Here is a 26,797-nt window from a genome sequence, read left to right as displayed (position 1 = left end):
TATCTGATTAAACAAAGTAGAACACAGCATGAGGTTTATAAATATAATTACAGAAATATAAGATGAAAGCCAAAATTACTAAATTGAAGTGAAGATGGATGGAAAAAAAAAAAGTGCCTCATTGCTTTAAATGAGTCTGATTAGGATGGAAAAAACAGATTATTGATTGTTATAGAGGTTAATTAGCTGCACATGTCAAGAAAAGGCAAGGCAGAATGGAGCTTATTTGGTAACTTAAAAAAAGGTGAAAACAAAATGGAGTTTGCATGATTGTTAATTTTAAACTTTACTAAAACTGGATGTGCTGTATCAAGGAGATGCTAAATCATCAGAATATTTTATTAAACAGCTCAGTCAAAAATGGATTGAATTATTGCAAATTTGTGGATTTAAATAAGAGCTATCTTCATGAGATCTAAAAGAAAAGCCTGAAACTGAGAAAAATAAATGGGAAAATTTGGCTTTTTAAAAATTAGAAAGTAGCTCATCTCATTCTGACAGAGTTTTCTGTGTTTGACTTTAGAATGATCCCAAAGATCTAAGAACTTGTATTTCACTGTCCGCCACTACAAGTGCAGAGGATCCTGGACCTTGCTTTTTTCAATTCAAACAGCTGGAAAAGGAGAAAGGGCTGCTGAATCTGTACATGACATAGTAAGATGTATATACACAATCACACAATCACAGAATCAACCAGGTTGGAAAAGACCTCTGAGATCATTGAGTCCAACCCATGACCCCACACCACCCTGTCAAGTAGACCATGGCACTAAGTGCCACATCCAGTCTCTTCTTAAATACCTCCAGAGACTCCACCACCTCCTTGGGCAGCCCATTCCAATGTCTGATCACTCTTTGTAAAGAATTTCTTTTTAATGTCTAACCTAAAGCTTCCCTGGCACAGCTTAAGACTGTGTCCTCTTGTCCTACTGCTGATTGCCTGGGGGAAGAGACCAACCCCCACCTGGCTACAACCTCCTTTCAGGTAGTTGTAGATAGCAATAAAGTCTCTCCCCTGAGCCTCCTCTTCTCCTGACTAAACAGCCCCAGCTCCCTCAGCCGCTCCTCACAGAGCCTGTGCTCCAGTCCCTTCTTACACATTTATGTTTGTGTCTAAAAGAAAGAGACTCCGCCCAGAAGGAAAACAAGCTTCATCACACACATTTTTACTTCAGAGACAATGAAGGAATAAACAGATTAGTAGATGGACAGGTCTTTCTAATGCATAAGAAAGAGCAAGTTTTGCACTGCTCTGAGCTTGTTTGCACACAAGAACCTGAATTGCTGAAATATGAATATAATTACAGATGTGCAGTTGTACCCATACGAAAGATTTTCCCACGTTTTCTACTTTAAATGACCCTTCTTGTCCACCCTCTTCCCCACTTCGCTTTAGAAAAGATCCAGTTTTTGTTAGAAGATAGGAACCATTCAATCCCACTTTAGTCAAAATCTCTGAGATTTACCTTTCAAGAAACTCACTTCTCTATAAAAGAGAGAAAACGACTGCTCTCATCATTGTTTTTGCTATGAGCTTTCTGCTTTTAGTAAGCTCTTCAAAACAAAAAAGAAAGAGTGTATGAATTCTGTGATGATGCCAGAACTTTGAAGGTGACTTTGTTTTAGGGGTAGCTCAAGTTTGTAAGGAGAGCTCTTGCAAAATCTGAAACAGACATTGCCAAGCTAAAGAAAAGGCCACATAAACTGGCATCAGAAATCAACAGTTCCTGGATTCTCCTCTCCATCTTACTTGTTTTAATGAAGAATTTGACTACTGTTATTCTAGGAGAGAAATGGATTAAAACCTAACTGCATAATATAGTTACTAAAGCTGGATGTGTATTTTATGGCATTGAAACCACATGTTCATATGAGTGTTTTCACCATCACAGGCAGAGAGAACTAGGGAAGAAACTGTAGCATCTTGGAAAAAGTCTGAGTCACATACCAAAACAACAATTTACAGGCATTACATTTATGTATGTCATCAACAGTGTCAGATATATGTTTTAGTAGAGCAAAAGACACTATTAATATTTTATTCCACAGATTTAAAAAAAAAAAAAAAAGTTACAGATCCTGAGGTTATTAGTCTTCTAGCCAATCATTAAATTTCAAGGAAACATTCAGAGGTGTTGTCATTAAATCCAGAAAAAATTCATTACATGTTTCTGTTTTTTTTTCCCAAACACCTTCATGGATATATCACTGTCACAGCAAACTGCCTTTCACTTCTACATATGGCTGTCCATGCTGAAATGGCCCATTCCTCAAAGTCAGACTGAAAAGCACACCCTTCACTTACAATATATTTAACACCAGGCAACATGATTATATGGAAAATGTCTTGTCAAACCAATCTCATTTCATTCTGCTGATAAGATTACAAGTTAGATACATAAACATAATGCTAGATATGTAATATATATTTGGAAGGGCCCTGTGGGTTAGCAGCATATAACTTCTGTATTTTTAAATTTTAGTATTACACAATACCAATAAAAATGCTAAATGGATTGAGAGCTAGATTTTTTTGACAACTGAAAATGCATGATTTTCATTAAGTTGGTTTCTAATGGGTTCCTAAAGGGGTTGATAGCAGAACTATCAGTATCCAACATTTTTGTAAGTAGACTGGAAATAAATATAAAATTATAGATTATAAAAACAACCAATGACATATTTGGGGAGCAAATTAGTGAATTTGATAAGGCACATTTTGTGGATAACTATATGGGCAGAGCAGGAGTACAGAATCACACAGAAGACTTGGTTATCCCTCTGAGAAATATTTCAGTGCCTGGTTAGATGAAGAACAAGATGGAAGCAAGGCTTGCACAGCACAGGGTAACTGCATCCCTGGACAGGACAGGGATAGTAACAGATGACTGGCCATGTAGTGTGGTGCTGGAAAGGATGGATGCTGCAATCTCTTAGTTTATAAAAAGGTGAACAGTACACATGTATTTAAAATTAGTTGATAGCTCTGTGTACAACACAGAAATACTGTTGCTGGTTCCAGAGTGTACCACCTGAAACAGACGAAGGAAAAAATGAGAGAATGCAGAGAAGAGTTCCAAAAATTATTTGAGGACTGTAGGAAATGCTTTCTAACAGAGGGCTCAGTCTGTTTAGCCCACCTGAAAGAAGAGCGACATGATTACAGTCTACAGGTAATCAATTCTATTGGGAGAGAAAATCCAACATTAAAAGGTTCTTAGGGGAAGCTATAACAAGAGGTGATGCCTCAAAGCTGAGGCCAGAGAAATTGAGAATATGACTGAGTATCATTAAGACCTGATGACTTTCTGGGAAACATGGTTTAGCCAAACCAACTTGCTCATTCCAGTACAAGGGTAGTAAAGGTAAACACGATATTAAAAAATCACGTCCAATGGCTCGATTGTTCCATTTTGAGCTTTTCAGTCTATGAAACTCCAACCTTAGTAAGGCTTAGAGAGCTCACCAGTGAAAAATGTTTGGACCGTGACTACTTTTATCTCTTTGTGTTCAGATTTTTCAGCAGAGTGGAGTTGCCCTTGGGTAATAGATGGGTTTTCTTCCCTGGATCTGCCATCTTTCTAGCAGCAGTTTTTGTTGTTGTTTTTCTTTTCTTTTGGTTACTGACATCAGCTTCTGGTTCTTTCTTTTCTTCCTAATTTCTTTCTCACCATTGTGATGATGGTGTTTATCAATAGCAAGTTCCATTACACAACCCTTGGCTGTACAGGAGGGTTTAATCTGATCTGAGTGGCTAATAATACCATTGCATTTGATGTGGTACAGATTCCAACATGTAGCCATACTGTCTGTCTGTCTCTAGAAACCACATATAAACAACGTTTGAAAAAGTTGTGCCCATTTCTCCCCTCTCTTTCCTTGTTTGTATGTTGTTTTAAAAACAACTTTCACGTGCAGAACAGAAAGTGGCTGCAGAAAGCAGATTACAGCAGACTGAGGAAACTGAAAGCAATTGCCTTCTTGTTTATTTGCAACTGAATGAGCTGTACACATGAATGTTGTTTTGAGGCTTCTCTCTCTAACAAGCAATAGTATGAATACAGCATTCTGTTCCTACTCATCCTACCCTTCCCTTGTGCTCTCTGTTCCCACAACCCCGATTTTATTTTGGGTTTAGGTCTGACTAGCGTCCTTTCATTAGATATTAGGACAATTCAGATTTGTTTACCAACGCTTCATTATCTTCAGTACCAAGCCATGTGCGACTGGGTCTTTCCTCATTCAGTGTAGCTGAGCATGACAGCTGAGGACTGGTCATCAGGGTTTAAAAGGAAATCTAAAACGGTGTGTTCAGGAATTGGGGGAATGCAACCTAACTCTGAAGATTTTATAACTGTATGTTGTAGAAAATAATGCTGTTGGAAGTAGTACAGAGGAACATACAAGAAGCCAAGAACTTTCAAGACACAAGTAGTCCATGCAATGAAAGCTAAAAACATGGAGAAGATGCTCCCAAATGGAAGAAAAAGAGCAGAGAGTAAAATGCCCAACCAGGAGGCTGAAGAACCTTCTAAAACATACTATCTTCAACAAAAGAGGGGTCATGAAAAAACTGTAGCAGGTAAACTCTTAACAAATAATTGAAATATAGAAGCATTAGCATTTCTGGAGAGAGGTCTCAAGGTTTAACACTGCCTGACCACATATCTGAGAGTATCCCTTCAAGTATCTGAACTTCAGAGCTTCACTGTAGCCATCTGAGTGCTATGGATGAATGTCTTGCAGTAGGAACTTTAGCACTGTGCTGGGCCCTGCCTGGTGGGGTCTTTAGGGTCATGGTCCACCTGTTGATGGCATCTTATGTTTCTGATACTTCTCAGGGCCTTCCTGAGCCCATTTCAGTGCCTTTGCTCTAGAAAGTAAGGACTATTCTCCATATTTTACAGGTAATCTGCCTAAGAAGTTGTGTAAGGTGCTGGTGCAGAGGGAATGGGTGTACAATGTCGGATGGAACATGCTGGCAACTCTTGAGGTGCAGCAGCTAGAGCAGCAACTGGCTGGGTTCAGTGGCTCTGGAGGATCTGGATGTCTCCCAGCTGTGTGCCCCAGGCCTCTGCCATAACCACCACTCTTGTGACCAGACTAAACAAGGAGCTTTGGAGCCTCGCTCGGGCTCTGCCTCCCTGCTGTGGCCATGTTCCTGGGTCTGTAGTGCCTGTCATTTTCCTGACTCTCTCTGTGACATTTTCCAGGCAGGGCTTTGGCACCAGTGTTGCAGAGCTGACAAACTGCTGTCCTTTTGCTTTATATATTCTGCACTGGACATAAACCCTCTGCCCTTATCTCTGTTCCACATTGTTTCAGATACAATACAACATTACAACACTGTTCCCCAAGTTCTGGACTGTGTTGGGAAGGGAACTACTTCAATCTAGTCTGGACACAGAAACGGCGTTAGCTTCCACTAAACTGATGCCGTTGTACTGAACTGATGTATTGAGTTTAAATCTTTTATTGCATTGCTAATCATTGATTTAGTCTAACTGAAATCGGACCCACTCTTAAAGGATATAAAAGGAGCTGTAGAGCTTTAACTACTTCAATTTTAAAACTGATTTGGCCAAGTAAATACAATCTCTGTTTAGCACAGCTGGTGGAGTGGGCCCTTGGCTGTGAAATGTGCAGTATAGCCTGCAGAAAAAACATACTGTTTAGAAACCAGTTGATTAGACTTTAACTAGATTAATCCATCTACTGACAACTTTGCTTCCTCTTACCCTTGCTTTCTTGGTCTATAGAAAAAAGAGGTTGGTAAACGTAACTGAATTGCCTCTCCTCTAAACCAAGCAAAGTATATTCTGTCTTCAATATTCTCAAGCATCAAGGTGAAAAAGCATGAGCTGTTTGTTTTGCCTGAGTCAGGATGACAAATGCCATTCTGCTGGGAATAATTTCTCAGGCTGTTGGCATGTTTTCTAAACAAAATCATGAGAGACTTTACACAGCCATAGCAGTTGGTGCAGACACACGAGGCCACTGATTTCATTGGTGGCTCTGAACTGTTTTGCTGTGTTTACAAAATAACCCTTCCAGAGTTCAGGAGTGTCAACACCTGTATCAGCCTTTCAGGAGAGCAGAAAGGAAAACAGTTACTGCTACACAAAAGCCCCAGCTGCAGCTAGCACCTACATGATCATTAACACTAAGAAACTTTAAATATAAATTTAGTTAGCAAATTACAGATTCTGTGTGTGAGAGGTGAAGGAAGAGCTGCTGTTTTTTTAATATACCTCTGCCCTGAAAATGGAAGCAGAACCTTGTATAATTAGGGCTATACACAGAGAACATTGAGAAAAGGCCTCTCTATTGTCTTCCTCCAGCAATGCCTGAAATGCAGATTCCTATTAAACAATAATGAGAATGTCAATTTGCACTACTCACGCTGTATTTTGCATTCAGAGGGATTATGGGTATGTTTAGCAAAGCTGTAATTATGGATTATTTCAACTAGAAAGAACAGATGGCCTCTCATTCACAAGTGCACAGGGCAACAATACCTTTTCCTTTAAATCTAGGTCCCTGCCTTGAGGCAGAACTGTTGGAAGATGAATTTTTGTTGCTGCCACAAATCCTTTTATCATCTTTTAGATAGGAAGCCAGTTAACCCAAGAGTGCAGTTTAAAATGGGAGGCAGGTTGATGAACTGCAATGTCAAGTTTATGACCTGGAAGCTGCAGTAACCCAGAGGAATGTGACTGCAGGTAAAGACAGGTTGTGAGCTATGTGTCTATGTCTCTGAATCCCTCCTTAATCTTTGAAGCAATAGGCAACTTAAGCCAAATATAAAAGAGAAGACCTCATCTGTAATGGAAGCATTTAGGTAGAAGAGAAAGACCTAAAACAACCTTCAGGAAAAGTCAGAAAACTCAAAAGCCATATATATATGCCTTCTTACACCACAGCTACTGAAGCAGCACAACACAGTGACTCTCCAGTTAACAACTTTAAACCGTAACTTGTGCTGTCTTTTGCTTTGTGGGGATATCATGGGAAATAAAAGGGAAGCTGCATTTAGGTGAAGAGGCAACTGGGAAACAAAGGATCCCAAGTAGTAGGAAAACAGGCTTCAGGAGTGGTTCTGTCCTTGGAATAGCTAAATTGGAAATCGTGGGGCTGTCAAACAAGACTTTACCCTTCTAATTCAATTAGATATATGCCTACGATTGCAGGTGCTTTTAGAGGCTATCAAGACAGCAGTGAGAGCTCTCTAGTCCTTAATTGAATTAACCTGGAACAACTTAAACCTTTAACAAAAATCTTTCTTCTCAGCTGTTTGTTAGGTAACTTTTAAATGTAATGCTTATGTAATTCATGTAGTTTTAAAAAGCTTGATTAGGGATTTCTACTCCTAACTGTCTGAAGTTACTGCTTTTCTCTTTATTATTAAAATCCTACTTTCAGTCTGACAAACACATGTAGAAAAATTGATAGGCAATACATAAATGCCTAGTAACTTAACAGGAAAAAACTCCAATGATCTTTCAAGGTTCATTTCCATGCTATGAAGAGTATGAAGTACTGCAAATTTAATTATAGTTTTCTTCTGCAGGAAAATTTTAGTTGTTCCTGCAACAGGAAATGGAGAAATGCTCATTAGCACACTGCTGAAGACAAGACACAAAGTCAATGTGGAAAAATAAAGAAGTGGGAGATATCTTTAATTAATGCAAAAATATACTTGGTTTCTCTGGCTTTAAGCCAATCAAGTTCAGGGGAAAAATTGGTGCAAAACTTGTAAGTCACATTGATGCTACTGAGCACAAGGAGAGCAGCTGTGACAGAAAGGAAATGATTTTTTTTTTCCTGCAGTGAGTTACTAGTGTTAAAGATGATGCAGAGCTGGAAAATCTGGCTGAGGAGCTTGGATTTCTCTATGCTCAACACAGGAGCTCCATCAAACTACAGACACCTAGTCTGAAACGCGTTAAAACTCTGCAATGTATTGTAACTACCTTTTCACTTGTGTTATTTTAATTCCTACATCTGTACTATTTACGTCTGCTTCTGGTTTTCCTTTCAAAAAGGCAGAAGACTGCAGAGTTGTTACAGTACAAGTAGTATAAGAAGTTGTTTTCTAGATAACAAGTCAATATCAAATAGATATATTATTTTTTTAAAAGCATTAATCCTAGTATTTCTGATAAGGCAATCCAGACTTGCATCATGTAAAGATTTGCCTTTTCTGTTAAACTGAGTTGCACTATGCCACTGGCCTGACTTCAGACTTATAGCATTTGGTCAGACCTATCTGTATAGGGGTGGCAACTCTGACTTGCAATAGCTGTGTTTTGACTGTAAAAGGGAAGGCATTTTTGAAACAGGTTGTGTGAACTTCAGGAATTGCCCAGGTAGACTAAACCTTCAGCCAGTTTGTAAGAATAATCTGTAGATTAGTAGCCTAAGCCACGTACTCTAGGTGTTTTCTCCATTCCTTCTTCTCCATTTTCACATTTTCTTCTGTCTCCAATGCACTTGGTCATGGCCTGTCTCACTAATGTAGAACTGTTTCTGCGCTTCTTTCTGGGGTCATGTGATGTTGGCGCAGGCAGTCCTCTCAAGCCCCTGCCTCAGGACGCATGGACATCTGATGCATTTGCCCAAACTGGGTAGCTGCACACTCTGGGCAGCTGCCAGCTGCTCTCCTGCTGCTTCAGCAGAAGGCCAGAGTCCCTTGGACATGCACCCTGAAATAATGCCGGAACCAGCTAACCACAGCTAACACCTTGGACCATATCTGAGAAGGAGGAGGAACCTCGTCTCAATTAACGAATTAAGTGCACGGTTACAGCTACACAGCAAAAATACCCTCACCTTTTTAGCTAAAGTTAGTGAGAAAGATTAGCATAGGGTTAAGAAGTGGTACAGTCACACCACACTGTACAGATACTAATCAGGGCTAAATCACACCAAGGCTGATGGCAAGCCAATTCTTTGAGTCAGTGGGGATTTTTTTTTTTTTAGGGTTTGAAAGGTTGGCATTGAGTGGCTGCAACTCTGCTTTTTAGAAATCTATCAAACTGAAGACTGGAATTCACTAGGGGATTTAGGGAACAGATCATTAACACCCATCCACACCTTTTAATCTTGGCTTTCAACAGCCAACAGCTTTCAATCTTGGCAATACATAGTTGTGGGGAAGATAGTCACATATCATAAGGTAGACTTAGGGGAGCAGGAATCTTTTGCTTCACTGAGGTATCTCCTGCTGCAGGAATGAATGCCAATACACTCATTACTGTGAATTGAAAGGGCATGGAGTGAGCTGCAAAAATTGGAGAAAATGGCAATTTTTGTAAGTAGTTGGAACTATTTGCAAATAGTTTTGTTCTGCTTTCTGTCAAGATTGTCCCTGAACTGCTTTTTGCAGACTAAACAAAATACTATTCAATTACTACTATGCTGAGTCTTCACAACTTGGGGTTCATTCTTTTTTTTTCCTTTCACCCTGAAACTTCTCCTAGAGATCAGAAACAACAGCTTTTGCATTTACCTGAGTTCTGCTTTAACTCCGTGTTGTTAATAACTCTTCAGGCTCTGCAACTCAGGTATTTCAACAAGCTCTCAGCATTACCAGCAAACATCCTTTCAATTTTGACACAAGAAGCAGCAGTGTCACAGGAGGAGACATTCTAAGACCAAAGATAGTAAGTAATGATGCCACTGGTAATTGCTTGATATGGTTGGAGAATGAGCAAATTTTTTGCTAGTTTGTGTGTGTATACACACCCAGGCAGGTTTCATGTGGACATTAAGTCAAATCCCTTTGAAGACTGATCTTTCAGAGCAAGGTGACAGGATCATCATCATCATGGCTAGGCTTCCCAAACGAAGATTTAGGAAGGACTCTACCCACATTTGATACAAGTGCGCTGTTGGCTAAAGAGGCCAATGTGAGACAGAAGGTGACAGGATGTATTGCTAGTGAATGGGGTGGAAAATAGTTCCAAAAATTGACTAAGGAAAGGGAGCAGGAGGGAGGTATTTAGTTAACAGTGGTCTAGGAAGTAATTTTTTTTGAGTACCGTGCCTTAGTTGCTGACACTTTTTATATGTTACTTAAGCTTTCAGGTGCCTAGCAGATGAAAGGAGAGAATGGCTATCACCACACCTAAATGAAAAGTCTCTTCCTACTGTCTTCACATGGCTACAGCAACAAAGGCTGATCCAGAAGTAAACTAAAATGTATTTTTAATCAGTCCAAGTCACTTTAGAAAATGCCATTGAACAGGCAACCTGTGATTGAAATAAGAGAAGAATAATTTATACACAAATCAAAGAGAGGCAGTAATAGTCGGTGTCCTGCATATATACTTCAACATAATTTAATCTGCTAATCCTTTTTTGGTACTGGGTGATTTAGATCCTCCTCCTCCTCCTGAGCAAGAGCAGCACTGCATGTCCTCCTTTCACAGACAATGCAGCACAGCAGAGAAAGGCAAGGACATCAGTCAAAACTAAAAAGCTTTCTTTGATTATGGTAACATTGGAACATGATGGTGCAAAACACAGCTAAGTGCTTAGAGCAAAAACATTGGTGTCTGGTATTTTATCTGTTTTTTTTTTAAACTGCTTTCCTTGTTGGAACCCTTGCCCTCCACATCCTGCCCAATGCAGTGTTCTCACCCTCCGAGGCTGCTGCCTGTACATTAAACCTTTTCTGACTGTTCAAAGATGACTCATCAAAAGTGTTGTCTTGACCCTCCCTAGCACCCTCTCTGCCCTCCCCCTACAGCAGAGAGGAAGTGCAACTCCTTCCCCAGTGCTACACTATTTAGAAGAAAATAGAGAAAACACAGAAGTTTATCTGCATTTATCTTGCACAGCAAAAAAGCTTGTTTCTATAGCCTAGCCAGCAAAGGACTCAAAAGTGTCTTTCAGGGGTGTGCAAATCGTACTGCAGCTGTGGAGCAGTTAAAATACTAACCCATGTGCCTTTTGGCATCATCCATGTCCCTGGATGCTTGTGAACACGAACAATCAAACACTTCAGCACTATTTCTACAACTAACTAAAACCTAGAATTACATTCAGGCAAACCTTAACAGCACTGCATTGACTAAACACCAATTACGTAGATATGCAGGATTCCTAGAATAAGGCTGACATCCTTCACCATTACTGAAACAAGCTTTATTTCATTCAAGCTTGCTGCTATATCCAAACCAGTCGCAGTATACTCAGAATGCTGTTATTTGGCTATTGAATAATACTGTATGGCATAAATGAAGGACAAGGTGAGTGATAACAATCAAAGGATAGTTGTCACCAGGGAAGCCATCAAATGTGATTTTAGCACATTCCAGGAACCAGATGCCAATTTGGAAGTAGAGTGATAGCATCAGTATGAAGCACTCATGTGCCATTGCAGTAGCAGAAAGGAAACAGCTGTCTCCATCTAATTACAACCTTTTGTTAAAATAATTTTAGTATTACTCAACAAAGCAAAATTCAAAGACTATTTTTGAACAAATGTTATAGCTACGGATTAATTTCAAAGAAAAGCAGAAACACAAAACTAGTACTACAGGGATAAACAACTGTGCAGAGACTTTCAGTGCTGCATTGTAACAAAAACTTAATTCAGTCCTTAACTGTGTGCAGTAGCTGGATGATTTTCTGGAAGGCATAGCAATTTTAAGCACATAAGAAAGCTCTTCATTTCCATACATGTCCAGAAACGGGACTAAATTTTTTGCAATTTCTCATCATATGAGACTTAGTTATGTCAATACACATTCACACTTCATTCACTACCCACATAAGCATCAAGGTCATGGTGTGAAACTGAGGTTCCTTCCCTCAGAGCTGGTTATCATTTCAGTCCGTCAGCAACCACAGAACTGCACGCTCTCTGTTCTCCTGTTCAAACATACTGACAGTTATTCCCTAGCAAATTCCCTACCCACGTGGGTACTGAGGGAACTGGCAGATGAAGTTACTAAGCCACTGTCCATCATATTTGAGAAGTCATGGCAGTCTAGTTTAGTTGCCACTGACTGAAAAAGGGGAAATGTAACCCCACCTTTAAAAACAAAAAAACCCCCAGACAAACAAACAAAAAAATCAACCCCAAAACATCAACAAAACCAAACAAACAAACACTCCAAAACAAACAAAAACAAACAAACAAACAAAAAAGGAAGACCCAAGGAACTACAGGCAGGTCAGTCCCACCTCAGTGCCTGGCAAGACAGAGCAGATCCTCCAGGAACTAAGGCTAACGCACACAGAAAATAAGGAGGCAATTTGTGACAGCCAACACAGACTCACTAAGGGCAAATCACACCTGACCAATTTGGTAGCTTTCCACAGTGGGGTTACAGCACTGGTGCACAAGGGAAGAGTGACAGACACCACCTACCTGGACCTGTGCAAAGCATTTGATGCTGTCCTGCATGACATCCTTGTCTCTAAACTGGAGAGACACAGATTTGACAGATGGATCACTCAGTGGATAAGAATTTGGCTGGATGGTCAATGGCTCAATGTCCAAGTGGAGACCAGTGATGAGTCATATTCCTCAGGGGTCAATATTGGGACAAGTGCTGTTTTAACATCTTTGTCAGTGACCTGGCCAGTGGGATTGAGTGCACTCTTAGCAAGTTTGCTGACAACACCAAGGTGTGTGGTGCAGTCAAAACACTGGAGGGAAAGGATGCCATCCAGAGGGACCTTGACAGGTTTGAGAGGTGGGACTGTGTGAATCTCATAAAGTTCAACAAGGCCAAGTGTCAGGTCCTGCACCTGGGTGAAGGTAATCCTAAGCAAAAATATAGGCTGGATAGAGAATGGATTGAGAACAGCCCTGAGAAAGAGTTGGGGGTTTTGGGGAATGAGAAGCTCAACATGAGCTGGAAATGTGTGCTCATAGCTCAAAAAGCCAACTGTGTCCTGGGCTGCATCAAGAGAAGCTGATCAGCAAGTCAAGGAAGGTGATTCTCACTCTCCATTCTGCTCTTGTGAAACCCCACCTGTAATACTGCATCCGGGTTCCCCAACATAAGGATTTGGACACGTAGAAGTGAGTCCAGACAGTTACAAAAACGGTCTGAGGGCTGGAGCACCTCTCCCATGAAGACAGGCTGAGAGAGATGGCACTGTTCAACCTGAAAAGGCGGCTTTGGAGAGACCTTATAGCGCCTTCCAGTACCTAAAGGGGGCTACAAGAGAGATGAGAGACACTTTTTACATGGGCATGTAGTGATAGGACGAGGCTTTAAACTGAATGGCTTTAAACTGAAAGAGTGTGGGCTTAGATTAGGTATTAGGAAGAAATTCTTTACTGTGAGGCACTGGCACAGGTTGCCCAGAGCAGCTATGGACACCCCATCCCTGAAAGTGTTGAAACACCCAACCTGGCCTTGGAGCAACCTGGGCTAGTGGAAGGTGTCCCTCCCCAGGGCAGAGGAGCTGGAACTAGATCTTTAAAGTCCCTTCCAACCACAGCCATTCTACGATCCACATTAAAGAAAGTTTACAGGTAAAATTCCATTCAACAGATTTTATTTATCAATTTGGTTTTGCAATTACAACTGCTTCAGTTTTCTTCCACTGAAGACAAAATACAAACTTTTACAGCAACACTTGCAGAGAACATTCATAAGGTAACAGCTTGATATCTGCACAAGTTGGCCTCAAGAAAAAGCCAGGTAACTTGAAGAGTCACTACAATTCAGTGCCTAAAAATCACAATTCAGTGATTAAGGGGCAAGTACAAATACAGATCTATGAGTTACCTTCCACTTCAAAACACAAGGCCAAGAAAAACTATAAGTTGTTACTTCAGGTTTTTTGCTACTACACAGCACAGATCAGCTGATACTGCCATTTCACAAAGGAGTAATTACTTTCAACAGTGAGGCAGCCAAGCACATGGAGAAGATGTATAACCCAGCCTCCCCTCCCCACAAACAACTAAAAGGGAAACAATTCCAGCCACAACTCTAACCTGTGGACTTATACCTTGCTGGCAAGGCTAATGAGCAAGAGGTGTGTAGTGCAGGCCCTTTGGAACATGACTAAATTGATATAGCACAAACTTGAGTTTTTCAGATAGGCATCTGAACATGTCAGAGATCCTGGGTTTCTTAAATTCTTGGAAAATAGCAATTGCTGGCACCACAGAAAATTTAGTAACTAAGGCAAGGTATCCTTTCTCCCCTTTTAAACAAAATTTGAGGCAAACGATTAAGCAATTTTAAGGCACTTTAAACACTATTTTTAGTTCGCTTTACCAGCATACTTTATCAGCAACCTAAATCAGGATCAGCATAGCTCATGAATAAGCATTTCAGCAACATTTTATAAAGCAACTCTTTTTGTGCCAATGACTCCCATGCTGTGAAGTGTTCTGCAGGACTTTTCTGCAAGTGTCCCAAAAGAGAGCCCTTTGAGGCCAAATATTATACATTAGGCATAGTTTGCTTTGCTGAGCTAAAAGCGAACTGTCATATTTTAGAAGAGTACTTCGTTCACTTCAAAGTACAGAACACAAGCTCATGGATATTGTTTGAAACAAATGGAATAAAACAGTTCTTAGATAGGGAAAGGACAGATTTAAGTGATTTCACAATAAGGCCAAGGATATATCATCTAACTCACACACATATTGTTGCTGGAAACTGGCTGCTCACTGCTGTTTTCATAAACCTGAGTTGATTGTCTTAGTTTTGTTTAGAAAACCAAAAGCTAATGAACTCAAAGATACAGTACTGGTGAGTAACCTCTGCATTTTGTAGCAATTTGAGTTTTCTATGCAGCATAACAGAAACAATGCCATTCAAACTAAAAGAACACAAGAAAGCGACACGGTACACTTTAAATTTCCAACTGAAGTGCACTTAATTTGCTTCATATTTCAAGTTCCATTGCCATGAGTATTATCTGCTATTGATGCTATTTTGTTTTGGGTGCCAAGTTCCAGTCAAGTCAGAGCTAATAAGACAGTACTACAGATTATCCCAAAATTGATGATCAAGGGATATCATCAGAAGCTATGCATTATGTGCTACATACACCATTTGATTTTATCTTTACTTCCATTTTTCCTGTGGGTTTATTTTCACAGGTGCTCAAGTCAGTCTGCATTGGAGATGACGTACCTTTGATACTCAGATCACATGGCTGATTCAGCCAAGTAAAAAAAACCAACTACTTGGCTGAATCGATCTCCTTAACCAGTTCACTGCAGGGAGACACAAACCTGATGCCAGGAAGTGGGAAGAGGAAAGAAAAAAAGATGTAGCCTGCAGTCACAGGACTACAGCAACCCAGACTAGGATCAAATCAGCAGATCCTCTGAACTACCCTTAACTACTCCGTCAGCAAGCAGACATACAGGAGAGTAAAAAAGAAAAAAACAACAACCCAAACCCCTGAAATTAACTGCAATGAGTTTAAGAACCATTTGAACAACAAAAACCTCAGAACTTCCTAAACATCAGTATTTCAAGTATAAATGTGAGTTCTTGCCTTTATATACCGGGAGTGAACTGCATTTTATCACTAGTTTTATGGTTGGTCTTTGTGGGTCAGAACAAAAGGTAAACAAGTCAAAGCTTCTGTTTGTAGCTGAACATCACTGTACCATGCTCCTCACTATAAAACAAGGTCAATAAGGGACAGTTATTCTAGTGAAAAATTTTTTAAACTGGAATGCTCAAGTCACATGTATTCTATTTTTCTATGTAAAGCTAGTAATTAAAAGTTTTATTTATCTTTGAGATAGGTGGGACACATTTGCAGCCTACTGAAATTTAGTCTTTAAGGCACTAATATTTTTTTTCCTATTAGAAGAATTATCCTTACATCCACCCTTAACATTAATTGAGAAGGGCATAGAAATTCTGTTTGGAATGAACTATTTTATGAAGCAACCTTATTCTTGTGTAAAAAAAATAAAAAGGGTTATGTCATTCTATTAACACATTATCTAATTCTACATTTTTGTTCATCTTTCTAGCAACATGCTGTAAGAGCCATAAGCTAGTATAAACGGTATTTCACTCCCTGAATTTAGTCACCAATAATTCACATCTTGATAGAACTGAAGGGATATTGTATCAAATGTGGATTAAATCAGCCTTCACAATAAGTCATCATGAGATTGTCTACTCAACAGTGTTACCACTGAATAAGAATCTCTGAACATCTACATTTGGCATATCAAGAAAAGTCCCACAGCAGCAGCCACTAAAGGAAAATAAAACAGCCATTAGAACCCATGCAGCATATTGCAAGTAATCCTGTTGAAGAGATTCATATCACCTCTTGCCAAGTATAATGTTGCAAAAATATTCATTTAAAGTCTTCTTTTAGAGATTTAAAGGATATTATGAACTGCTGTCTTCCATGAGCAACAGAAAATATTTTGGTTCAGTGAACTACAGGTGTTGGGCTACTAGTCCAATACAAAGTGGCAGATCCTAAAGTGTGTGATAGTTTCGGTCTTTTGACTTGCAGAATTTGTACAGAAAGAAAATAACAGCCTGCAGACCCAGAACAAGGACAATTCCACCTATGAAACTTGCAGCATCAAATGTAGATTTGCGTGCAGCAGGTGCAGGAGTCACAGTAGCACTCGTACCTGTTAAACACCACATTAGAAACTGTAAGTGCACAATGCTCACAACAGTTTTACAGATTTTAGTGCTGGCTTCCCTGTATTAAGATTACTCAGAACATCATAGGAAAAAAACCCAAAAGTAAAGACACATCAGCATCTGCATTTAGATTAGTGATACTGAAATTCTGATTAAATACTGATTGTACAAGACTAGAGTTATTTATAGACAAATTGCTCTGGACCTCAATACTGAGCAATACCCAGTTGAACTTTATTTGTACTTCAAAGAGCCAAAGCCTTCCTCCTTTACATAGAAGCATATTATTGATATGTTCACATTCAAGACACATTTACAGTCTCTGCTCCTTGCTCAGGTTTTTTTTGCTTAATTCAAAATAAATTATTATCTTCCATCTACTGTATTTTACCGCAAGAGTTGTGCTTAAAGAAATCAGCTGAAATCCCAACGAATGAGTCTGGAAATAACAGCCATCTGCTGAAGGCTAGTTTTAAAGAGCTTTACTTTGTGAAAGCTTTTCATGAAATAGCATATTTAGGACTGACACAGAAATAAAATACTTCAGCTTATTCCCATTACCATAGCTCAATTTCATTAAAAAAAAAAAAAGGCATCCCATTATTATGCTGCAACTGAAAGCCAAAATATTACCTCCCAAGGACAGGTGAGTTAACAAGTGAATTCCAGCCACACTATTAAAATCGTCCAGCTGATTTTTTTTGACCAAAATCTTTCCCATTTTTAATCTCTCACCAACTAGCTCTGATTCTTGGGCTATTACCTTGCTACATACATACATCACCTTAACAAAATTAGACTTGTCATGAAGTTAGAAGTGACAACAACAGATACAGCAATACTGCTTTGATGCTGCCAGTTGGTAAGTCTTTCCAAATAACTTTTAAAGCAACACTAATTTTTAAGTATTTTATGCTTTAATTACGGTAGTAGTAGCAGTTACCTGGAGTAGTAGGTGTTGTGGTAGGTGAAGTAACGGGAGTTGTAGGCAGAGGAGCATGTGTAGTTGCATTGGTGACATTAGCTGTTTGAGAGAAGACAGTACGTGCATACCATAAACCTCAACAGCAAAATTTGCAAGCACTGAAGTTCTTATGCAAATTATTTTTCTTGTTTTGTTTTAACAAGGATAAGCTTTGCCCTCAGACTATCCCACACAACTTAGGTGTTCAGCTGTGTGGTGCTACGCCAAGTTTCTGCAATAAGGATTATTTTCAAACTTGCATAACATTGTTATCCAAATATTTCAAGGTTCTCCACAGATCAGACAGTGATTCTTCATTCCGGCAAAACCACTTCTCTTTCAAGTGCTAGTATAAATACTGGTATTTGAACAAGAACCAAGACAGCTGCTTCAAGACAACTGAGTACCTGCATCAAGGCAAAGGACCTTCATTAAACAGCCCTTACAATCAGTTACTATTAATTGTACTAAAAAAGTACTTAATATAGTATCTCTAGACAGGACATACATACTCCTCCTGCCCCAAAACCCTAACTGTGAATGCCATCATTGGAATAAAACCACCCACCTATAGCTAAACTGCCTCCTAAAAACTCTTTCATTATCAGGTCAGAACACTGGGTCTCTGACCATTCCTCCCCTACCAATTAGGATTACTAAAAATGAATCACTATTTCACTATGTGCCTCGAACGAGTGTCAACATTTGTAGGTTTACTCAAAGCTAAACATCACCCTACTGTACATTAGGCTGTACTAAGACTAATCAAGTAGCAACCTTTTACCTCCCAGCTCACTTGACAAGCAGATGCTTTTAAAGATTAGATTCATTTTTTTAAGAACTTCACTGTTAAGATGGCAGAGAAATTTCTGAATAACAACAAAAAAAACCCTCTTAAGAATTCATGATTAATGGAAAGATTAGTGGAAATGATTAATTCAAACAATTACCACTGGCCCAATGTTTAACAGAGAAAATGCTTCTTGCCAATATAATTAAGAGTTTTTTAAAATCCACCTCTTCCAAACCTTGGAACCATTTATGTATTCTGTACATCAGATGTTTAGTACTCAAGCTACTACACTGAACTGTGGAAGAAGTCCTTATCCTTCATTTTATTCACCAGTTCCTAGTTTACTGCCATTCTATGTTCAGTGCTACTGTATTACCTATAGTAGTATGAGCTGTGGTAGCAGAACTGGTTGTGGTCACATTGGAGATTGCTGTGGTAACATTGGAAGATCCTGTGGTAGCATTGGAAGACCCTGTGGTAGCAATGGAAGGTGGTACAGTAGTACTGGAAGCTATGAAAAAATAAGAGTTACATTAAAGAGATTAATGATGGTATTTAGCTAAAAAACAACCCAGCATAAGCAGGCATAGTTTTAGCTATTTCATATAGCACTGAGTTCTACTGTAGTTTTAGTATGAAATTACAAAGCAGTTGACTCCACCATACTAACATCAGAAGTTACATGAATGAATACATGAAAAATCTTGTCACAGGCAGCCCAGTCAAGCCAGTGTTCAACTGGCAACTCATGATTCCTCAAAGCAAACAGGAGTGAGAAGAGCCCTACTGTACAAGCTTTACACGATAGGGAACTAGGCATACAGTACTGCTTCCTAACCTCACTGCAACTTAGACTGAACCTGACCTACCAAGTTCAACTATAAATCAGAGTGATTAGACAACTGAATCAGAATAAAGGGAAAACCAAGACCTCATCAAGAATTTGAAAGCTTAGCTAAAGCTTCCTGTTCCGAGAGCTGCTGCTGGATGTAGGTAGTCTCAGCTTTAGTATGTGCTGTACAAAAAAACCACAAAAATACACCTCACCCAAAATGCAGAACTGTGAAGTCTTCTGCAACTTACTGTATCATCCAAGTTAATTACACATAGACAGCTTGTCTAAACTGTTGGTTAATCATACACTGATACATCAGCAAGCCTCCTGCTGAAATACCATGATGTCCAGAAGCCTTTAATACTCAGGGCTCATTCAGATGTGGTTATTCACACCTTGAACATAATTCAGCATGCTGGGAAACCAGAGCCAACTGTTTCTACAGAGATAGGCCGGATATATCAGAATCGACCTTCTCTTGAGTCCCATTGGCACCCAGTCCATTTAGGGCCACCTAAAAACTGGCCCACATTTTCCCATGTCGGTCCTGAATGCAGTGTTGAGCCACGAGAAGTGAGAGTCTATAAAGGTGAGGGTGAACAGGCTCTCCATGGAAGTGGTCACAGTACCAACCCTGAGAGAGTTCAAGGAGTGTTTGGACAATGCTCTTACACCTACAAAGACCCCCTACTAAGGGTGACAATTAATTTCCTTGAATATGCACAAGCAAAAACACAACAACCTAACAGAGTCACTAAAAGTTTACCAAGAGTAGATTGTAAAAACACTTCTCTTAGATACAGAAGAAAGGCATCGTAACATCATGCTCTCTTTGGAAAGCAATAAAAAAATAGTACTTTTAGCACTCCTGATTAAGAGGTGACTGTGACAATTTTAGAAACAACACAAAAGTCCAAGTCAAAAGGAATTATTTCTGACTGGCTGCCATCACAATATAGTCCATCGCAGCATGGAAGTTTCACCTCTGTTGTTGTGAGCCAGCCACTTCAGCCACACTGTTGAATTCAGCTGGACAAGATTATTCAGAATTTTCACTTGCTGTTCTAGATCTTAAAACCAGGAAATCCTATTTTAAAATCCATTTCTTGTCAGTTTTCAGAAAAACTAAAATTCGAGGGCTTCCACAAAACTGAAATTCAAGATCTAATCTAAATTATTCATATCCTGCAAATCAGTTTTGCACAGCAAGCACAAATTAAGTCTGAAGCAGATAAGCGACCGAGCACGTTCCTAGCATGAAGGATTTATCTTACGCAGCTCTATATCCCAGACCCTGTACTTCAGAACTGCATGAAGAGCTGTGCTAGTTAACTATTAAAACTGGAAGGTTCATAAGTTCTTCCTATTTACCGCATCTCAGATGACTTAGCAGGTGAAACTTTTTTGTTCAATATGCAGCTTACTGCCTTGAGGACACTGACAAGTTCCTTGGGATATGCTGTATCTAACAGGAAACATCCGTTTTAATCCAAGAAAGCAAGGTAGTATCGAAAGACGTGTCTACTAAAATATGTCAGGCTTCTTAAAACAGCAACAGTAAGCAGTTAAATGGATGCACAACAAAACTGTGTATTCTAGTATCATATATTTTCTGTTTAAGTAGAAACCAAAGGGCTTATTTACATATTTGTAAATGATTATATAAATTGTAGAAGGCATATCAACAAAAGGCCAACAGACAAAAGAGTTGTAAACACAACTGCCTCACATTAAACAATGTGAAAGCTGAGTATCTAAATACTCACAGGAACACCGTTGTACAGGTGAACATTCTTCAGCCTTCACAGATGCTTCTGTTTCATTTACACACATCTCTTTACCTTCTGTTAGAAAAGAAGAAAAAAGATATTTACAGTAGCCGAAGTATAAAGTGTTTGAGACATTGCTCCTAGATACTAATAAACTGTTCATAGGACAAACCAAACACCATCTGCTAGCCAAGACAGCCACTTTAGTATACAAGACTTCGGTATTATATTAATAATTTCAGACTTCTTAGTATTTTTTTTCACTAGTTACTCCACCACTCAAATCAACACTTAGGCAAAACTTACATATTTTGTTGTAACAGTATAGCCTGATGTTTTTTCTTCAGAGCTGATAAAATTAAAACAGTGTTTCTATTTGTGGCATTTTCTAAGTTAAACATTTCCACCTCTATGGTAGCATCATAAAAAAAGTATCTTACTGTCTTAAAAAGCAAAACTTAGTTCCAGCTTTTCAAAATGGTCCTTGACCTTGAAATGGTTGAATACAGTTTCTTATTCTCTGCCTTGACTTATTCTCCCTTGATGGAGATTTCAACCTCTCTCTGAAAGAAGCTACATAGATCTCTTGGGTGTTTGCAGTATATGCCTGTTGGTCCAACACCACAAGCAGAATTCAGAAAAAGAGCTTTCTGAACGATAAGTTGTATCCAAAATTGATTTCATTAGTTCCAAAGCACCTTAACCTTCATATATAACCCTTCTTGGTTATCTACAATCAAGTGTTACAAAAATCATTATGACAGTCAAGTCATTCTCTCCTCTTACTCTGTTTTCACCTCACATAAGTACAAATAGTCCACCTGAGGCCTGCTTACTTAGTCTTTGTATGACTTTGTCAACAGCAATTTCATCTCCTCCAGGACTGAGTACCAGATGTCAACTAAATGTAGTTACATCCAACTCACCTATAATTGGAAAAATACGGCTCTAAATTAGAAAACAACTAATGCTTCTTCAACTCTGTCACCTTCCCTTCAGTGGCCTGCAATTTGTAGTTTTATGAACATTGCTGTTAACTATTTAATGGACTCCTCTACCTGTATTGCACTTCAGTTCAGGAGCAGTGGTTGCGACCACCAGGTCCATGACAAGACCTCAAAAGGGACTGAAGGACAGAGTTGTGCTTGCATGTCAGAATCTACTTGTGATCCCTTAACAGCAAATTCAAGTGACTAGTTTGTCCTAAAAACATTCTGAACCACCTGGAAAATATTACTTTATCAACAGCACAGATTTAAATCAGAAGCCAAAAAAATCTGGGAATATTTTGAACACATCAAACATTTAAAGTTCTCAGGTGAAGACAGCTGAATGACAGATACAAATTATGAGTTAATGCTTTATTAGGTTATCAAACAGAACAGAGTATTTGTGTGATGAACATCAATATAGATGAAGTAGGTCTAGCTGGGTTTAAGGCTCTCCACAGTGTTGAGGAACACATTCAGTGCAGGTAGCTCAGTGTGCAGCTGCAGTATGAGCTGCAGCTTGAGCTGGGAACTAGGTGCACAAAAGGGCACGGGGACCTGTGTCCCAGCCAAGGGACTCAGAGACACCATGGAGCCAATGACCCCAGACTATCACCCATTTAAGACTGTGACGGTATAAAACCCAGGGATTCCTTTACTGGAGGTCCCTCCTTGGAGGCACCAGCTTGGGCTGTTTCTGTGTTACTGCATTGTGAATAAACTGCTTTATGGAACAAGACACCTGAGACTGCGAAGGGAAACCTGGGTTGAACTGGTAAGGAAACCTGGTTTGACTGTGTGAGTGTGGGGTGTGCAGGGAGTCAAGCGGGGCACCCGTCGTGAGGTGACCCCTGCAAAGGGGCTTCAGTCCTGGCAGTGAAAATTTCCAGTGGTGGGAGTGTGACTGCCCAAGTCTCCTGAATTGTCACACAGGGAAGTTTCCTTAACAATGGCAAAGTACGGATCTGCGCTATGTAGTACTCCTTACCTTTACATGTGATCCACACGCAGACTCCTGTATTTGTGCCATTAGCAATACACGAATCGCAGCCAGAGAAGTTTCCACAGACGTCTTAAAAAAAAAAAAAAAAAAAAAAAAGGCAAGCACTGATTAGGACAAAATGACCACTGTCAAAAGAGCAACTTCACCCACAGAAACAAGTCTTAGATCTGCACTCTCCCATATGTACATCTCCCAGGTTAAGGCACAATCCTTTACACTGAACTAACTACAAGTGAAAACTACAACTTTTGAATGCTTTTAACATGAAGTAAACACATTTTCCTCTAGATAACAGTGATATCGCTAAACCAGACCCCCACATGTACACCATGATTCTGCCTCCTGCAACATCTAACTACAGTAAACTCAGATAATAGTGGATATACTAGTCTAGTGAAGTTACCAAAGTTCACTAAATTAATTTTGCAGAAGTTTGTTGAAACCTCAGGTGGTAAAAGCCTGTTTCCTTTTGATTTTATTTTTTCCTTTATGTAATACAGCCAGCTATCTATAACCCTACAGTAGAAAGCAATCAAATAAAGATTGCTAGAACCTAAAGGAATTCATATTCACATGCATAAAAAAGGAGAGCAGAAAGGAAGTCAATCTATTCATATTCTGATCACAGCAAAAGCCAGCAATCTAACTAGTCCAGATGCTTTTTTATGTCAATCTCAGTCAAATATTGTTGCCTTAAAACCACAATGACAACACATCCACTATCTGGCTCAAATAAGATCTCCAAATCTGCAGTTTGACTGCATTAGTTTTAATTAATACTTACTCATACAGCCATCATACTTGGAAAACCCACCTGCAACCCACATGTTGCATGCTCTCCACCACATTTCACACTATACCCACCTATCCACCCTTGGGTGACCTTTCCCTCTTCTCCGTGAAGGGAACACTTTTATCCACAGATCTCTGGCAATCAGCATGGTAATTTACCTCTCAGATAACAACTACAAATACATTAAGTAACTTCAGTAATCTGACAATCCGAATTAAGCCTGAATCTACCTGGCCTTTCTCTTGGTTATGTTAGGATCAGGTCAGAAATGCTGGCACTATTTCTTCCCTTTCACATAAGATATGAAAAGATCTTTGTCGGTTTGCATCAGTGAGGTATGCAACAGCTGCACTGTGCCCTTTGGGAAGGCAGCACTCAAACCACTTCAAGAGCTATATGACAGTTTTTGGATAATAGATCTCAGGGGTCAAAAAAATTCTGGGGAAAAAAGAAGTCAGTCAATTGTTATTCTGGATATACATCTGAGGAATGATCACAGCACACACACCACCGACTTCTGACAAATGAACAACCCTGACTTTTGCAAATTCCTCACTGGTACACAGAAAATGTAGCACAGTACATCTGTGGAGACAGGAAGACAGTCAGTGCAGTTAACTAATACCAGATGCACAAGCGCTTTTAGTTTAGTTTCAAAAACAGCTTTCCCAGACTATCGTGGAGAAGGATCTGATGTGCAAGAGTAAAGGATCAGAAGAGCTTTTATCAATGAGCTGTTAACTTCAGAATCTGTGGCAGGGTCTCAGACATTGTCTCTCAGGGTCTTTTATATGGGATAACTGCAAGTTTCCCAGCTCTCCCCATCAGAAGATGCCTACTCTTTACTGAAAAAAAATTACTCTGGTATCACAAACTCAGCTCTTCAGACTAAGCGAGCTGACGTTTGCTCCCAAGATAAACCTGTTGTACTGGCTCTCACACGGGGTAAATTCGGATATTGCCCTTACACTCGAGGAGGAAACTTGGAAACAAGAGTTCGTCCTGCTGGACCAACAGTGCCCTCTCCCGCTGCAGCGGAGCGGCTATTAACCCCCGGCTGAGCAGTCACGGAGCAGCTCTCGGTTCCCACCAGGTGTCCCACACCGCCCTGCATCCCGCCGTCAGAGTAGGGCTGGAGAGGAAACCTAGAAGGGCTGCGGCAGCGGGGACCGGGCAGCCTCAAACCCAGCTGCCTCCAGCGCCACCGTGCAACGCGGCCACGGAACACCGAAGTACTTCCACGCAACTGCTCCCCTTCGCTTCCTGGAGCACGGCACATGTCGTGGTTCTCGGCCAGGCAAACACTTCAGCACAGAGCTCATGGGGCCAGAGCTGTGGGCAATAGTGGGCAAACCCACAAGACGGCTAATGGGGCTCGCACCCGGATAAGGAATGAGCGGCGGGAGGGACAGACCACCACCGCTGAGTCAGGGAACCCTCGCTATCAGACCCGCACCGAGTACACAAGAACCACCCGCGTACAGGGTACTGCATGCTAAGGGGGCACCGCAGGCGGCGTCCAACCGGGATAACGGACCCAAACCCGCGCCAATCGGGACAGCGGGCCAAACGCCCAGCGGGCTGCGGCCGAGGCGCCCGGGGCGGGCGGCAGCGCTGCCGCCCTGCGGAAGCGGCGGCGGCTGCCGAGCGCTGAGGGAGCGCAGGGCGGGCTCCGGGCGGCGCAGCGGCGCTCCCGCCCCGCCGGCCGCGGGGCTCCGACAGCGGGCACGGAGGGAGGGCCGGCAGGGCTCGGTGCGCGGAGCCCGCCCTGCTCCCCCCAGCGCCCGGCAGCGGGCGGGGCTGCCCCGTCAGCAGCTCCCGGGGAAAAGGGGGGATACGCGAATCACTCACCGACGGGCGCGTTGCCGCCGCTCTGCGCGACGCCCGCGGCCAGCTCGCAGAGGCAGCACGCCAGGGAAAGGGCGGCGAGGGAGAACGCGAGTGTCCGGCCCATGGCGGTGGTGCGGAGAAACGAGTGGCTCCGGGTCCCGCTCCCGCTGCCTGCGCGCACCCTCCGCGCGCCGCCGTCCCGCCCCACGCAGCGTCACGGGAGCGCCTCCGGCCGACCCCGCCCCCCGCCCGCGGTGGTTCCAGCCCAGCCTCCCCCCCCCATCCGGCGGGTAATGGAACGGTCCGCACCGCGGCGACGCCGAGCCACTATCCCACGTGACCACAGCACTCCCCAGGAAGGACCGTTTCCCGTGTGTCACGCGCTCCCCGAATGCTGGACGTCACCACGGAGGTCCCGCCCACTTTTCCGCTACGTCCGCTCATTGGCTGGGGCGAAGCGGGGGCGGGGCTGGGGCGCGCGGGCTCGCGTTTCCCGCGGGCGGGCGAGTGACACGTGGTCGATGTTATTTCCCGGGAGCTGCGGTGGGCGCATGGGCTCGCTGCGCGCCATCCCCAGGCGAGACTGTCCCACCCTACCAGCACCAGCCGCCTGGGGAGGCACGGCCGTGGCGTGGCGTGGCGCCTCTCCCTCCCCCCGCGGGCCGGCAGCTGGCTATGGCGGTCCGCCCCCTGCGGCCGCTCCAGCATGGGGAGGGAGCGGGTGGGCGGTGCAGGTCGGGGCCGAGGTCGCTCCCTCGTGGCTGAGGGGTTTGTGCTTGTCTGCGTTGCCCATGCCTGGGGACAACTGCTCGCCGCTCCGTAGCCGTACCCCGGATCTCGGGGATGCAGCCTGTCGCCTCGGCTGTCTGCGACTTCCCTGAAGTTGCCGAGGCCGAGCTGCTTCCGCCTCGTTGCCCTCAGGCACTGGGACTTGTACCTCTCACCACGCCTATTTTTTTGCGGTGGATCTCTCTCCGACAGTGGTTGTCAGTGGTGTGGGGTTCACCTCTTACCCCTTTCCCTGCCGTGAAAGAACTTGGTGACTACATACATAATAGTTAATTTCATTTTACGTAGTAATAAATCACATGAACCTTAGCAGTCAGTGTGCAATACTTTAAAAGTGATGGTCAACTGTGCTCCTGGCAGCACTAGTGTGCTAGCACTGCAGGAAGCTGCAGACTGGGAGTTGGGCTAGG

The 26,797-nt window shown here is 41.7% G+C and overlaps 1 protein-coding gene and 1 long non-coding RNA gene across 4 annotated transcripts; one reads left to right on the top strand and one right to left on the bottom strand.

Annotated features, from left to right (window-relative positions):
- The first annotated feature begins 4,224 nt into the window (after window positions 1–4,224).
- On the top strand, window positions 4,225–13,739 carry LOC127473152 (uncharacterized). The gene is made up of 2 exons (XR_007905292.1): window positions 4,225–6,722; window positions 10,083–13,739. It is a non-coding gene; the product is annotated as an uncharacterized LOC127473152 (long non-coding RNA).
- Window positions 13,508–25,814, bottom strand: CD164 (CD164 molecule). 3 transcript variants are annotated; one of them, XM_051792437.1, is made up of 6 exons: window positions 25,620–25,811; window positions 22,961–23,044; window positions 20,981–21,055; window positions 18,756–18,890; window positions 17,566–17,646; window positions 13,508–16,606 (listed from the first exon to the last, which is right to left on the bottom strand). In XM_051792437.1, exons 1-6 carry the CDS (start codon window positions 25,720–25,722, stop codon window positions 16,446–16,448), a joined length of 639 nt encoding a protein of 212 aa, XP_051648397.1. In that variant the 5' UTR covers window positions 25,723–25,811; the 3' UTR covers window positions 13,508–16,445. The 3 variants fall into 3 exon arrangements, with proteins under 3 accessions (XP_051648397.1, XP_051648396.1, XP_051648398.1); XM_051792436.1 differs by having other exon boundaries at window positions 20,981–21,058; window positions 25,620–25,810; XM_051792438.1 differs by lacking the exon at window positions 17,566–17,646 and having other exon boundaries at window positions 20,981–21,058; window positions 25,620–25,814.
- Between the last annotated feature and the right edge of the window lie 983 nt (window positions 25,815–26,797).

This window comes from Manacus candei, unplaced genomic scaffold, assembly GCF_025592945.1.
Source record: "Manacus candei isolate 608988 ecotype Guabito, Panama unplaced genomic scaffold, ASM2559294v1 h1tg000034l, whole genome shotgun sequence".
NCBI lineage: Eukaryota > Metazoa > Chordata > Aves > Passeriformes > Pipridae > Manacus > Manacus candei.
This window is presented reverse-complemented; position numbering and strand designations above follow the sequence as displayed.

Excerpts from the sequence above, each read along its gene's own strand:
- CD164 (XM_051792436.1), bottom strand. The coding sequence starts at position 25,722 with ATGGGCCGGACACTCGCGTTCTCCCTCGCCGCCCTTTCCCTGGCGTGC. Across the intron at positions 21,059-22,960 it reads CGTGTGGATCACATGTAAAG|AAGGTAAAGAGATGTGTGTA; the intron begins GTAAGGAGTACT and ends CTTTTCTAACAG. Across the intron at positions 18,891-20,980 it reads ACCTGTACAACGGTGTTCCT|CTTCCAGTACTACTGTACCA; the intron begins GTGAGTATTTAG and ends ATTTTTTCATAG.